We start from the raw sequence: 13597 nt of genomic DNA, 5'->3' as shown, positions 1-13597 counted from the left end.
CCAGAAGAGGAGTTCAGGGGCTGCAGATGAGGTCTTTGATGGCCGTGAGACTTCTTAACAGAAGGCAAGCACACACAAGCCCTTAAAGAATCTTCTCAAGCAGCATACCTAAGCAAAAGCCCAGTCCATAGTCTCTCCAAGACAGAAGCAGCAACTTCAGGCCAACCCAGCAAAGCAACACAGCAAAGGGGCAGTACTCCTCCTAACAGCTCTCCAGCTCTCCCTCTTGGCATAGTCTCCTCTTGATCCAGAGCCCATGGCGCGGATCGGGGCCGCAGAGCGATGGAGGCACTTGACTAAGAAGGGTGGCGGCACCCCGCAGGCCGCCCTCAGGGTGCCGCGCCACTCTAGGCCCGGGTCCACATAGCAGATCTATATCCCCGCAAACAGTCTGACCTAATGAAAAAGAGTAGTTTATGTTCGCTGGGCAGGAGCAGAAAGTGATGGGAGGCTAATGATCATCAAAGCTTCAGTGAAGCTCCAGTCACCCCTCGGCAGAGCCTGGTATCTCGTGCAACGCAACGGACTCAGTTGCCCCAGCCACCGGACAGGCCTCCAGCTGGAGCGAGCAGGCTAGCCCCCGCAGCAGAGAGTTCACCACAGTTGGGTCCACAGCAGGGCCAGAGCGTCGATTTTTTCACCGCTGGTAGCGGGGGCACACCAATGCACTGGAGTGCAACAGGGCTTATCTAGCTGGAGTAGAAATTAGGATAAATGCCGGATAGTGGTGCCAAGCTTCTAGAGCCTCACAGGTGTGCGGCCATCTTGGATGTGCGCCACCTAGCGCCCCAACTCTCCTACTTTTTTCCAGTTCCAAGTAAGAGAGTGATATACAGAGCACCCCAAGAGCTGCTGTGATCCAGGGCTGGTGTCACTCTCTAATAGCCAGAGGTGAGAGAATATCCCCTGCCTGAAGTCTGTGTAACTTGCTGGAGAAGCTGTGAGTCTGCCTAGAAACCTGGCTGTGGGTTCAGAGTGTGATGGAGAGTATCTGGATTGTGATGGAGAGTATCTGGTTCTGCCGGAGTAAAGAAAGCCAAGGAGGAGAAGTCTAGCCATGTTCCTGGTGTATAGATAATCCGGAAGAAGCTGACTTGTGTTTGGTAGTGTGAGCAACACCGGCTCAAGCTGAGAGAGGTCATCAGGCCGCATGGTATGGTTCTTGTAGCGAACTGTGATAAGCGCAGAGTGTGCCATCCGGCGTTTCCACCATGACCCAAGGGACTTTGTTAGATCTATCATCCTTAAGGTGGTCTTTCCCCAAACTTTTTGGTGGCTGACGTCCTCTTTTTGCAGTATCTTTTTGCTGGCCATAGGATCTGAGCACTTTGCCACTGCTGACCAGTGCTAAAGTGTATGTGCATCTCCCCTAACCATGGTAACATTGGTGTATACACAACTGACATATTTAGTTTACTTGTAAGTTTCATGCCATTCGCCTGGCTGGTCTGCAGAGATGATGCTGGACCTCCCATCCCCCCTAGGGTGGCATCTAATCAGGGAATTGAAACTATGATTCAACTTCCAGGTTGAGACAAAATAACAAACAGAGAAACTTGCAAGCCTTCAAGCTCAGCCACCATCTTCTTGGAGTCGTATGTGTGCATCTTCTCACTACTGGAGAGCGTGTTGTGATATGTGCTGTAATGTAGTGCGCAGTGAGCTGTGCTGCAAATATAAGTAGAAAGGTTATTCAAAAAATGAGTAGTTGAGAAAAATTCCTTCCCGCCTTGGGCATGTGCACTAACAGTCACTTACACAATAATGAATCTATTGCTGCATAGACTTCCAATAATCTACTGTTATGCTTGGTGTTGCAGCACTCCCCATGGGTGCTACATTGTGTTTTCACATCACACACTAGGTACACCTTGTTTAATTTAATTTAATTTAATTTAATTGTGGGTTTATATAGCGCTAGGAATCGACTCCCGGAGGAGTATCTCCACGCTTCGACCGCTGGGGAACCCGTCCTGGCTCACCCTGAGAGATGGTCCCAGATGGGTATCTCTAAGGTGCGACCAAGCATCCCCGGCGATCTGGGGGGGCCGTTGTGAAGATGAGGCAAGCTGATGCCCAGAGTTGCCGCGTGTGGTCTCTGACTAGAGTAGGCACCGAGGCGAGAATTATCGAGTCCGCTGACCCTGGTCCACGACCCTGCCGCGTCGGGAATCGAACCCTGGTCCCGGGCCGTTCTCTGCTTACGGGTCTGCCGCCTCTAACCAGTGAGCCACACTTCTCCACTGTTCAACACTATAAAGAATGTCAATTAAGAATGTCCCTGGGCACGAATACGCATTAAATAATATCCACAAAGTGTCAATGTTCATGAGTTGTCCTGTTTCCTGATTTTCAGCATCATAAAAACAAGTCTTTGGTTGATACGCTTTTTGTTAGTGCACTAACCTTACGGATGGTGCTTAACCATGTTTTCTCCTTTTAGGTGCAGAGTTGCAGGGCTGATGTTTGCTATGGCGCTGGACTTGCAGGGGAGAAGATGACAGCAGCGTCAGAGATTCGCAGTAAAGTTGTGTGACATTGCAGGGATAGAGTCTGCTGCATGGCTGGATTTGCAGGGGAAAAAATGTCTGCAGCATCAGTGATTCGCATGAGATTTGAAATGAAAAAAAAAGGCTTGGCTAGGTCGTGGAGACGTTCAAATGAGCGGGATCACTGAAAATGATCCGTCTTCTTCAACCAATGGCTAAGCCAAGCACTGCCTCGCGGTTTGAGTGAGGTATAAATACCTCTTCCAAATCCTGATGAGTCAGCCCAAATATCTCTATAGTCATGTGCCTATGAGTCAGTCCAAATAACCCCATAGCCATGTGCCTATGGGTCAGCCCAAATATCCCCACAGTTATGTCCCTATCAGTCAGCCCAAATATCCCTATAGTCATGTGCCTTTGAGTCAGCCCAAATATCACCATAGGCATGATGAGTCAGTCTGAAGGTCCTAGGGGATGTTACTTTGGTGTTTTATGACACAGTAGCCTAGGGCCCCTGCAGATAATTACCATGCCAAGAATGTTGTCAAGCCTATGGGACAATGAGTCCCACGGACAACCAGGGAGGCATTGAGACGTGTGCTTGATCCCGCAAGCACTCCACACACAAAGTACATGAGAAGTGAGAACACAAGGAGGTCAGGCTCATGGCAGTAAGTCCCTTGTAAAGTGGCATGCCATTTACCCAGGGCCTGTAATCTAAATGCTGCAGCACTGGTGGTGCCACCCACATAAGTAGCCTTTCAAACCTGTCTCAAGCCTGTCATTGCAAGGCCTGCGCGTTCAGTTTACTGCCACTTCGACCTTGGCATTTAACACCACTTGCCAAGCCTTAAAACTCCCCTTTTATTACACAATAGTCACCCCTACCTAGGTCCTAGGTAGCATTAAGGGCAGGGTGCTGTGTAACTAAAAGGTACAACATGTACTTTTAAGTTTTACATGTCCTGGTAGTGACAAACAGCTACATTTATGTTTCACTATTGTGAGGCCTGTTCCTCTCATAGGCTATCATTGAGAATTCCTTAATACACTTTTAAGCAGTAATTCCTAATCGGAAAGGAGTAGCTGCATCATGTATATCTTTGGAATGGGAATGTATTACTCTTTTAGAAATGCCCACTTCTCTGCTCTTACTGTTCTGTGTGCCTTGCAGTCTGTTTCCAATACACGTCAGGGATGGGTGATATCTACACTTTGTGCATTCCTCTAGACAGCTACAAACACAGGAATGGTGGGTATGACAGAGAACTCATTAGCATTCATCTCCATTCTGATAACTCTTCCTATTCAGGAAGAGAGAGGGGGAGCTCCCACGCCGGAATAGGAGGTAGGTCCAGGCCAGTTGCTGTGGTTTTGATGGTGTTCTAGCGCAGGGACACTCCGTTGGGAGTAACCATGCGCTCTACAAGCTGAATAATAATAATAGGCAGCGTCCTGTCTCCCACACAAAGGGCTGATTACCCCATACTGATAGTCTGGAGCCAGGGCTGGGACAAAGAGGGGACCAATGCACTTCAAGGATCTGCTTTGACGTTACCCCCACTTCAAAGGCACACCTGGGTATAAGTACTGGGGCTCTGACCCTACCAAGACAGAACACTACTGGACCTGTGAAGAACTCTGCCAGCAGTAAAGACTGCTGTGCTACAAGAATTGCCACTCTACGTGACTGCTGCTCTGGAAGAACTGCTTTTCTGCTGCCTGATCATTCTTGGGATGTATGTCGTTACTACGCATGCTTTTACAACGCATGCCTTTACCACGCAAGTTTTACCTGCTGAGGACAAGCACTGGACCCATCTCACTTGAACCCAGAGTGACTTCAAGGGCGCGTTTGCTTGCCCCCTGTTCTGAAGTCTCAGGGCCATCAAAGTCTTCCTTCAACCCTGAATTAGCAACTGGACTTTGCCATCTGTGAGCCCTGCCATTCCAAGGAGAGCCAACCCAATCCTAGGCCCTTGAAAGGTGATTACTGTTGTCTATTACCATCAAAATCGATGCAGTGACAACTTTGTACGGATCGGAAACAACTCATTGCCCTTCGATACCGAAGCTGATCGACAACATCGCTTCGACAGACTGTGCGGCTCGATGACGACGGACAGCACGGACATATAGCCAGCATTGTAAAGTGGTTTGTCAACGAAGCCTGCATTGTCTGCGCGGTCGGGACAGACACATAGTCTTCGACGTCGATGCTTGCGCCATCCAAGATACTTTTTAAGCGAGACCTGCATGAGTCCTGTAGCTGGCCTATCCTACATTGCGTTCAGGCTGAACTTTGGATTTACTCCGGTCCACCATGACGTCAAGTAATCCCAAGCGCTTTTTGCTTCTTAGCACTTCTTTTTGATTTATTCTTTGAAAATTCATAACTCTGGTTCTACTAATTGGATTTTTGTTGTTTTGCTCTTGTTTTACTCATAACAGTATAACATACATTTCTAACCGTGGGTGGAGTGTTTTGGTGGTGCTGTCACTGCGTTAATGTATGCGTTTGTTGCACAAATACCTTACACACTGACTCTTTAGATGAGCTTGACTACTCTATGCCAAGCTACCAGAAGGTGAGCACAGGTTATATTTTAGTGAGTATCTAGTTTACCCTGACTAGAGTGGTGGTTCCTGCTTGGACAGGGTGCATACCTCTGCCAAACAGAAACCCCATTTCTAATACCTCTTCTGTCACAGTTGACGTGCTGAGGACAAACATCCAATTACTGCCATAGCAGAGGAACTCCACCCACCCCCACTAGCCTTAAAGCCACAACTGCATAAGACTAGCGTCTGCTGGCAAAGTCTACCATACTGCTGCTTCAATGACGAAATTCAACAGAGTCTGACACTGAGAAGTGCACACTGAGCTGCATGGACAGGTAAATAAAAATTCATATTAGGAGACTGTGTCTTGTGCTAACACGGCACGTGAAAAGCATTACCAATTGTCAATAACAATTCTTGTACAAGTTTCACACTGAACTGACCTACTTATCCTTGCATTGAGCGATTACTCACATAAACCAAGTACCGTATTTTCCGGCGTATAAGACTACTTTTTAACCCCTTAAAATGTTCTGGAAAGTCGGGGGTCGTCTTATACGCCGGGTGCAAAATTTGAAGGTATGTTTTCATGCGTTTTATTGGCCGCACTGGCTGGCGAGGGGCTGATCTTGTGTTCATCTTGTGTTTAAGCTGCACCATTTCCCGCCCACGCTTCGGACCCAGCCAGGGGCTCTAATCTGCCGTCCGTGCCCAGTGCCAGAGCTCCCCCTCCCCTCGCACCGCGGGGGCTGTGGGGGATATTGGTACGTCACTAGCGCAGGCGTCAATCATGCACTAAAAGGTTTATGCGATTTTATATAGCGCGGACTTTACCCGAAGGTGTCAGAGCGCTTTACAGTAGGAACAGTATTGATACAAGAGGAACAATTACAAATGAACAAATTACAAAAGCAAACGTTAAGTTACATGGATCAAAAGTGACAATAGTGAGAAACCAAAATACATGAGGTAGCAATCGGTACATTCCTGGAGAAAAAAGTGATAAGTGTGCAGGTTACAAAAGCGTACAAAGTACGAGCCAAAATAAAATAAATTCACAAAATGGCTATGCAGGACTGTGTTGGACTGCGCTGGAAGTGGGGGTAGTCTTATACGGCGAGTATAGCATGAAACCTACATTTTATCAAGCAAAGTAGGTGGTCGTCTTATACACCGGGTCGTCTTATACGCCGGAAAATACGGTAGTCAACTTGTACCTGTGTCAATTTTCACCCATTCATTTTTTTTTCACTGCTAGGGCGCTGTAGTAGAGTGTGAACTGCAGCCACTGTGCTAAGATACTGTGGTTTTGTGGGAACAATAGAATTATGAAGGGTACTTCTGTCTGCTGTACTATTACAGTACTTTTCTTTTTCTAAAACAGCATCTGGGCTGGACAGTACATTATTGTGCCTTTTGTTTGCCTATCGAGGTCTAAGTAATCCCCTCACACTATCTCCCTGAAAAGTCTTCGAATGTTCGCCCTCCCTACTCAGAGAGTGAAGAGTGGAAAAGGTGTAAGTGGCCTGCTTTGCAGAGCCATAATAGGAATGACCACAGGACATCAGAGGCAAACTACTTCACAACCACAGTTATGGCCCCTGAACGGAATCTGTCATTATATTTAAAAGAAAAATGTAAAAGCAATGTTTTAGCAATTAACAAAATATTAAATACATAAAATAAGGAATTGCACAAATGAAAGTTTATCTGACTTTAAATACCACAATGATATGCAGGAAATGGGTTTGAAGAAGATACACGTGAGACCTTAGAAATGTGTGGAAGGAAACTGTTGTTTTTCAGGGTTCCCACATAGAGTGCAGGTGGTGAGGTGGACGTGGAGGGGGAGGTTAAGAGTAAAGTTGGGGATGGGGTGCACCTTTGCAAAGACTCTCCGGTCATAAAATACATGCTTTTCATACCTAATATATATATTCTCCGATGATCTCAAAGAAAAAGCAAACAGCAAATAGGAATTGAAATGACAAGAAAAATAATGTACCCAATAGTACCATAACACACTGTTGGAACCACCTTGCCTTGTTGAGGCACGCGCTAAGCACATGTCTTGAAGTATACTATTTCGTTTGAATGCAGCCATGCAACACTTTCTGGAAAGTGGCAGTGGCATTGCTTGTAAAAATCAAGATAACCCTTTGCAGGGATGGTTCTAGAAATGTGTCTGAACAATTTCTCATTGCAAACGCTCAAGAACAAGTTAGCAAGAGCAAGACATACATGTAGGTAAGTCCTATAACAGAAATATGGGCAATTGAGAACTTAACCTATATTCATGCCCTGTGCAAAGGGAGGTAAAACATAGGGTGCCTCGAATCACTGGCTTGATTGAAAGCCTGATCTAAAGAGGTCCTCAGTGGATGAAACTTCAGATGAATGAGAAGGACTTTGCCGTCATTGCCACCATTTTATCAATATGCAGGGGCAAACAGAGTTTTCCTGATGAACTGAAGATCTGATACTTTCACCTGAGCCTCCAACATGAAAAAGGAGAACTAAAGATATGCTTGTCATCTCTGTATTATTCCAATGAACTTACCTCTGACAGCGATTCCCACATTGCTGTAGGCATCGGAGATCTACATACTCATATTATGTCAATAGTGAACAGAATTTGATAACCGTCACCTGAGATCCTTTGGACACAGAATCGTGGGAATAAATAAGCTCATCAAATCCTGGTGGAACTATTTAGGGAGTCACTATCTTAGATATTACAGACTGTCTCTTTTTAGGTCGGTCTGCCCGAAGGGTCTGACAGTAATTTCAGTTATCTGATGTGCTAGTGGAAACAAATGTCTATGGTGCCTGCCACTACACTCTTTAGCAAAGAGATCTACGGATGTGATGCTTTTGAAACATAGTAGAGGCCGAGTTCAGAGGGTGTTCAGAATAGGAGGGACCATACACACTATGAGTAACAGAGTCACACTAACGATAACTTTATAGTTCCCTTGCCTCACCAGCAATCGATTAGAAGCAAGAAAGCAGGAGAAAGGTGTAGTGGTCATCCAATATCTTAGGCAACCACATTTCTCAAAGCTTCTTGGTCAAATTGTGGCCTACCTTGTAGCATAGTGTGGAATGTATGTCCACATAGCTGCCCTGTACAACCCTGCGACACAGACCATGCCTGAAAAATGTCAGCAACATCATCTGAGCTCTGTTGAGATGTGCATGCATATTTGATTTAAGGGACATCCCCCTGCGTGCAAGAGCAATGAAAGATGGGGGCGGTAATCTTCCTAACAGTTCTGGGATTGGAATCAGCCTTTCTCTATTAACATAGATGACAAAAATCAGGAAAAAAGAACACGTCTCTGGCTTCGGTGGAGATATCTCAGGTAAAGTCAAATAACATTTCCTCAGCCAAGGAAAACTGGGCGCACAAAACGAAGACTAGGAGAAAAGTCTGGTTGTTTTGGTGAACTCAGCTGCCACATAGAATGCACCTTTGACCCAAAGAAAAGTAGTTTATGATACAAAAACACACAATCATGCCCCTTGTAGAAATAAAGATTATGAAGAAGGCTGGCTTCAAAGAAAGCAGTTCATGTTGCAAGATGCCATTAGTTTAAAAGATCTCTGAATTAATAAGGAGAACACATGGTTCAGGTGGGTAACTCTGACCCATGGTGGGCAGTAGCAGACTCCTTCAAACCACTTATGTAGAGCACACAGCCACTGAAGGGACTCTTGGCGCTGCATAATAGTTAAAAAGGTTGCGTATTAATTGGGAGAAAACATGTTTCATGTTGAGAGAAAACATGGTTCAAATCCAATTCATCAAACTAGCAGAATCGAGAAATATGTACTCAAACAAGTCAGGTAGCAGTTGAGAGTATCACTGTAAGTGGGCAAGGGATATGCTGCACAGTTTTAGTAGAAAACAATGGCTTTAACAGATGTTTTTAAAGATGTCTCAATCCACCAGGTACCTACAAAAGTATACATCTACAGAGCCAGATAGAGGCTTAATTCGTAGGCAGCACCTGAAAACAAAATCTTACCTACATAAAGTGTACTGAGCCTGGTGGTGGAATGCCTGGCAGCCGCCAGAAAATCCAGGATGTCTGCAGAGAGACCTCGATGGGGGAACACGGCAGCATGCCAAAAAAGTGAACACGATTATGGTTCCCCAAAAATATGCTCATCGCCTCATCTTTGGCTTGAAGAGGTGAGGCCACATTTCCTCAGATCTGAAAACCCAACTTGCACAATAGATCAAGTTCGAATTCCTGTGCCTGATTCACAAAGCTTACTAAAACAATGCCTCTTGTTTCTTACCAGTGCCTTTCTTCTCTGTTACACAAGCACACATCAAAGGTCGGTATCCTAAAACCTGCTGCCAAAGATCTGCTGCCCAAGAACTACTCTCCCATCCATCCACCACCCAAACTACAAAGATATTAGGATCAATCCTTTCATGAACAATGATCCGCCCTTCAAAGCTGTCCACACTGGGTTTCTGCTGCAAACAAGATGGTATGAAATTCAGAAGAGCAACCTAGTCTATGTAACACGGAGATGCAAGACCTGGTGAACTTGTGAAATCATTGCCGTCCATACTTTTTGTTAATTCCAATCATGTTGCTATTATTTCCGCTTTGCACATTCCATGCTTTACCATACAAATGCAGTAGTATGATTGGATCACAAAAAAAAAAAAAGCAAAATAACATTTTAACATAGGTCGAGGGTATATTATTCAAACTTGCTTTAACATATAGGAGAATAATTTGCAGGCAACAGAAAATGAACATTACTGCTAAACTCTCCATTCTTTACTGATAATATTACCTGATTCTGCAGGATTTCTAGGTTCTTCAATGTTGTACCATTCATAGAGATAAACTCAGTTTCATTGCACAAACGTGTAAAATGACTGAAAATTAAAATAGGCAAATATGATCATTCAAAATATGTTGTCAGTATCAAATGATAGCCAATTGTACAACAATGAAATGTAATACGCACACAGGAATTTGAGGATGTTATTATTATATCACTGTGAGGCCAATATATATATATATATATATATATTTATATATATATATATATTTTTTTTTTGCCACAAAGTGATCCTCAAACCTTGCGAGAGCGCTCGACAGTGTGTGCTCAGCCCAGGGGTCGGATCCAGACCCAGGAAAATTTTAACAAACAAAGGAGGCGGCACATCAGGAAATGTTTTTAAGTCTTTTTAATCAAGACTTCACCCCACCAACGCGTTTCAGCCAACACTGGCCTTGCTCACGGGCAAGGCCAGTGTTGGCTGAAACGCGTTGGCACATTTCCTGATGTGCCGCCTCCTTTGTTTGTTATATTACCTACTGGCGGTCGCCAGTAGGTATATATAGTTAGGATTTTTTCTCTATGGGTTTTTTGAAAATTCTATGTCTAATAACTTTGGCGTTTGTGGACGGAATTGGCTGAAATTTTCAGGAAAATGGCACATTTTGTTTCTGAGCAGCCCTTGAAAATTTGGGGGGGGTTCGTCCAGTGGGGGCCGAGAAAAAAGGGGGGTCCCAAAACGTGTTTTTAACATTGAGTTTTCCATAGGGCGGTTGGCCTCACTTTTAGCCCGAACGGCTGAATGGATTTGCACGAAACTTGGCAAAATTGTAGGGACTGGTAGCCCGATGTGCCTTTTGTAGGTCTCAATATATGTGCTCCAGTGGATTTTGAGAAATTAACGTTTAAAAAAAGATATATATCTGTAACAGCGGACCGGGCAGCGCACTGGTTCGCGGACTTTTCGCGCAACGGAGCTTTGTGAAGCGAAGCTGATTGGTTCTCCGGCGTCTGTCAACATTCCAAACAGTCCGTAGCGGCCGCCATCTTGTCTCTCGGTAGGATCGAGAGACAAGAGGAGGTCAAAACAAAGGGGGAAATAACTATAAGGGGGCATAGTAGATCCTCGCTGACCCCCTAGGTTTGATGTGGAGGTTTTAAAAGGGCCCCGCGGGGCAAAAAGAAATAATAATAATAATAATTGAACGGCTGAATGGATTTGCACGAAACTTGGCAAAATATTAGGGACTGGTAGCCCGATGTGCCTTTGCTAGGTCTCAATATATGTGCTCCAGTGGATTTTGAGAAATTAACGTTCAAAAAAAGATATATATCTGTAACAGCGCTCCGCTTCGCGTAACGGAGGTTTGCGAAGCTGATTGGTCATTCTGTCACTGGGCTATAGTTGGGCTACATCTGGCTGATATTTGGGCTACATTTGTTTTTTTGTGTGTCTGGCGGCCATCTTTGGGCTACATTGGGCTACATTGGGCTTCATTGGGCTACATTCGGCTAATTAGCAATTAGCTCATCGCAAACTAGGAATGGTAAAGAATCGCTATTTATTCCTTAAAGTTCGCTATTTAGGAAATGCAAATAACTTTGATGATACATATGGCGGTTCATTTCTAACAAGATAAGAAGCATAGGGATACATTTATGATGACTGGCGCATCACCAGGGATGTGTTAGTCATTTTGTGCCGCTGTTCCGTCACCTATGGTGTGCTGCATTTACAATGCGGCGCATCATGGGGCAAAAACAGCACAGATGCGTGATGTATCTGTGCCGTAAAGGTGGCGCATTGCTGGAGTTGTATCGCAAGTGTGATGAAGCTCCAGCAAGGGTCGGGGGTGCCCCTGTCGCAGGGTTTCTGTTCTCACACAGAACTGTGGACAGAGGATTGGAACCTCGGCGAATTAGGGTGTCCCAAAACTCACGTTAGTAATCAAAAACTCCTTAGCAAGCTAGGTACAGTGTCACATTGGATATAACAAACTCTCAATGTTTAGACAATCCAGAATATGAACTTATAGTACCTCAGGATACGTGGAACTCATGAACAGTCGGTCGTTATAGATTTCTTAGAAACCAGAACATGGAGTTAAGAAGAACAGATGTGTATTTGAAATGTTTATTTACTAATGCCGTCTTCTCAGGCGTAGTACCTTAGATAATAAAAGTACACATATTATCAGTAGCAAAATTACCAGCATAGTTACTAGTACATAAAAAGTGAATGGTGATAGTATGTTAACATGCTGTAAATGAATAAGAGTTAGCAACACTTATAAGCAGCCGCGGGCCGTGGAGGGAGTTACGGTGAGGCAGGGAGGCGGGGAGGGGGAGAAGCAGGGTGGAGAATACAAGTACACATATTATCAGTAGCAAAATTACCAGCATAGTTACTAGTACATAAAAAGCGAATGGTGACAGTATGTTAACATGCTGTAAATGAATAAGAGTTAGCAACACTTATAAGCAGCCGCGGGCCGTGGAGGGAGTTACGGTGGGGCAGGGAGGCGGGGAGGGGGAGGGGCAAGGTAGAGAGGGCTCCACGCTGCTTCTCCGCCTCCCCGCCTCCCTGCCTCACCGTAACTCCCTCCACGGCCCGCGGCTGCTTATATCTCACCCTCCCTAATACACATATTATATTATTTGCTAAGAAGGTCTCTTTGTGTTGGTTTAGGGCGTGCCCATACTTTAGTGTCTTAGATTTGAAGGAATCACATCAGCATACACCAGCTCTCTCTTCATGTGAACCGCATCAACTGTTGTGTATGTGTGTTCGGCAAAGCAATATAAAACCCGCCTCATGCCCAGAATTGGCAGAAGTTGCACTTATGTTATGAGTATGAAGTCGTGGAGATCAGACCTCATAACAATTCTGTATCGTGTTGTTCTTGAAACTTTAGCACTCGCTGTACAGATATAGTTTAACAAGTAAAGCAGATAGTAGACCAATAACATATTATTCTCATGTAAACCACGATGAACTACTAGGTGGAAAGCTAAAGCAACAACTAAGTGTCGTGTGCAGAAGTTGCAAAAAAGGAAAAATGGCGTTTAAACCGGTAATGGGCCCATGCTAACTTAACACGGTGTAAAGATATCCAGGACCTAGATGACACCTCCTCATGATCCGGAAACGAACTGAATAAGATAATAGAAGTGCCATCTCATGAGAGCAGATTGCAAGTTTATATGTGGACGGTCCGCAAGGTAAAGCATTAAAAACTAGGAAAATTTAATGCTAAAGAAAAATAAAACAGCCAAGTACTTTATCGAGTCTTAAGCCAATAGGCAAGGTAAATAATAAAAACTTGACAAATAAATCAATGAATTGTCAATGAAATGCTAGTACTCAGCATATCAAACATGAAAAAGGTCTATGACATAACTGTGTATGCAAAATAAGCTGCAACAGCCTCCAATAGGAAGTCACCGTCTTCATCCGAAAACAGTTCAGCCATCCAATTTAAAAGCGGAAAAGAACATACGTGCTCTCCCAGCACCGGATCCTCTATCACCATCAGAGGACAGCTCGGTGGGTTTTCAAGAAAGCTCTGTTCCAAGAAAGACTGTGCTGCCGCCAGTAAATTCCAGGGACCAAGTAGTCCATGCATCAATGCCACAGCCATAATCCTTTCGCCAGGACAAACCAACTCGTGAGTAATGATAGGAGTCATCAGCTGATTAAAGTAGACGTCAGGAGAAACCGGTCCGCAGAGACA

The 13597-nt window shown here is 44.7% G+C and overlaps 1 protein-coding gene across 2 annotated transcripts in view; it reads right to left on the bottom strand.

Annotated features, from left to right (window-relative positions):
• MSH3 (mutS homolog 3) overlaps positions 1–13597 on the bottom strand; it is a 1953894-nt gene that overhangs the window by 1117608 nt on the left and 822689 nt on the right. For both annotated transcript variants that reach the window (XM_078675310.1, XM_078675311.1), the window contains exon 11: positions 9873–9957. In XM_078675310.1, coding sequence (XP_078531436.1) covers positions 9873–9957 — 85 coding nt within the window. The remainder of the gene's footprint in view (positions 1–9872; positions 9958–13597) is intronic.

The sequence above is a fragment of the Lissotriton helveticus genome, chromosome 2_1, assembly GCF_964261635.1.
Source record: "Lissotriton helveticus chromosome 2_1, aLisHel1.1, whole genome shotgun sequence".
Classification (NCBI taxonomy): Eukaryota; Metazoa; Chordata; class Amphibia; order Caudata; family Salamandridae; genus Lissotriton; species Lissotriton helveticus.
This window is presented reverse-complemented; position numbering and strand designations above follow the sequence as displayed.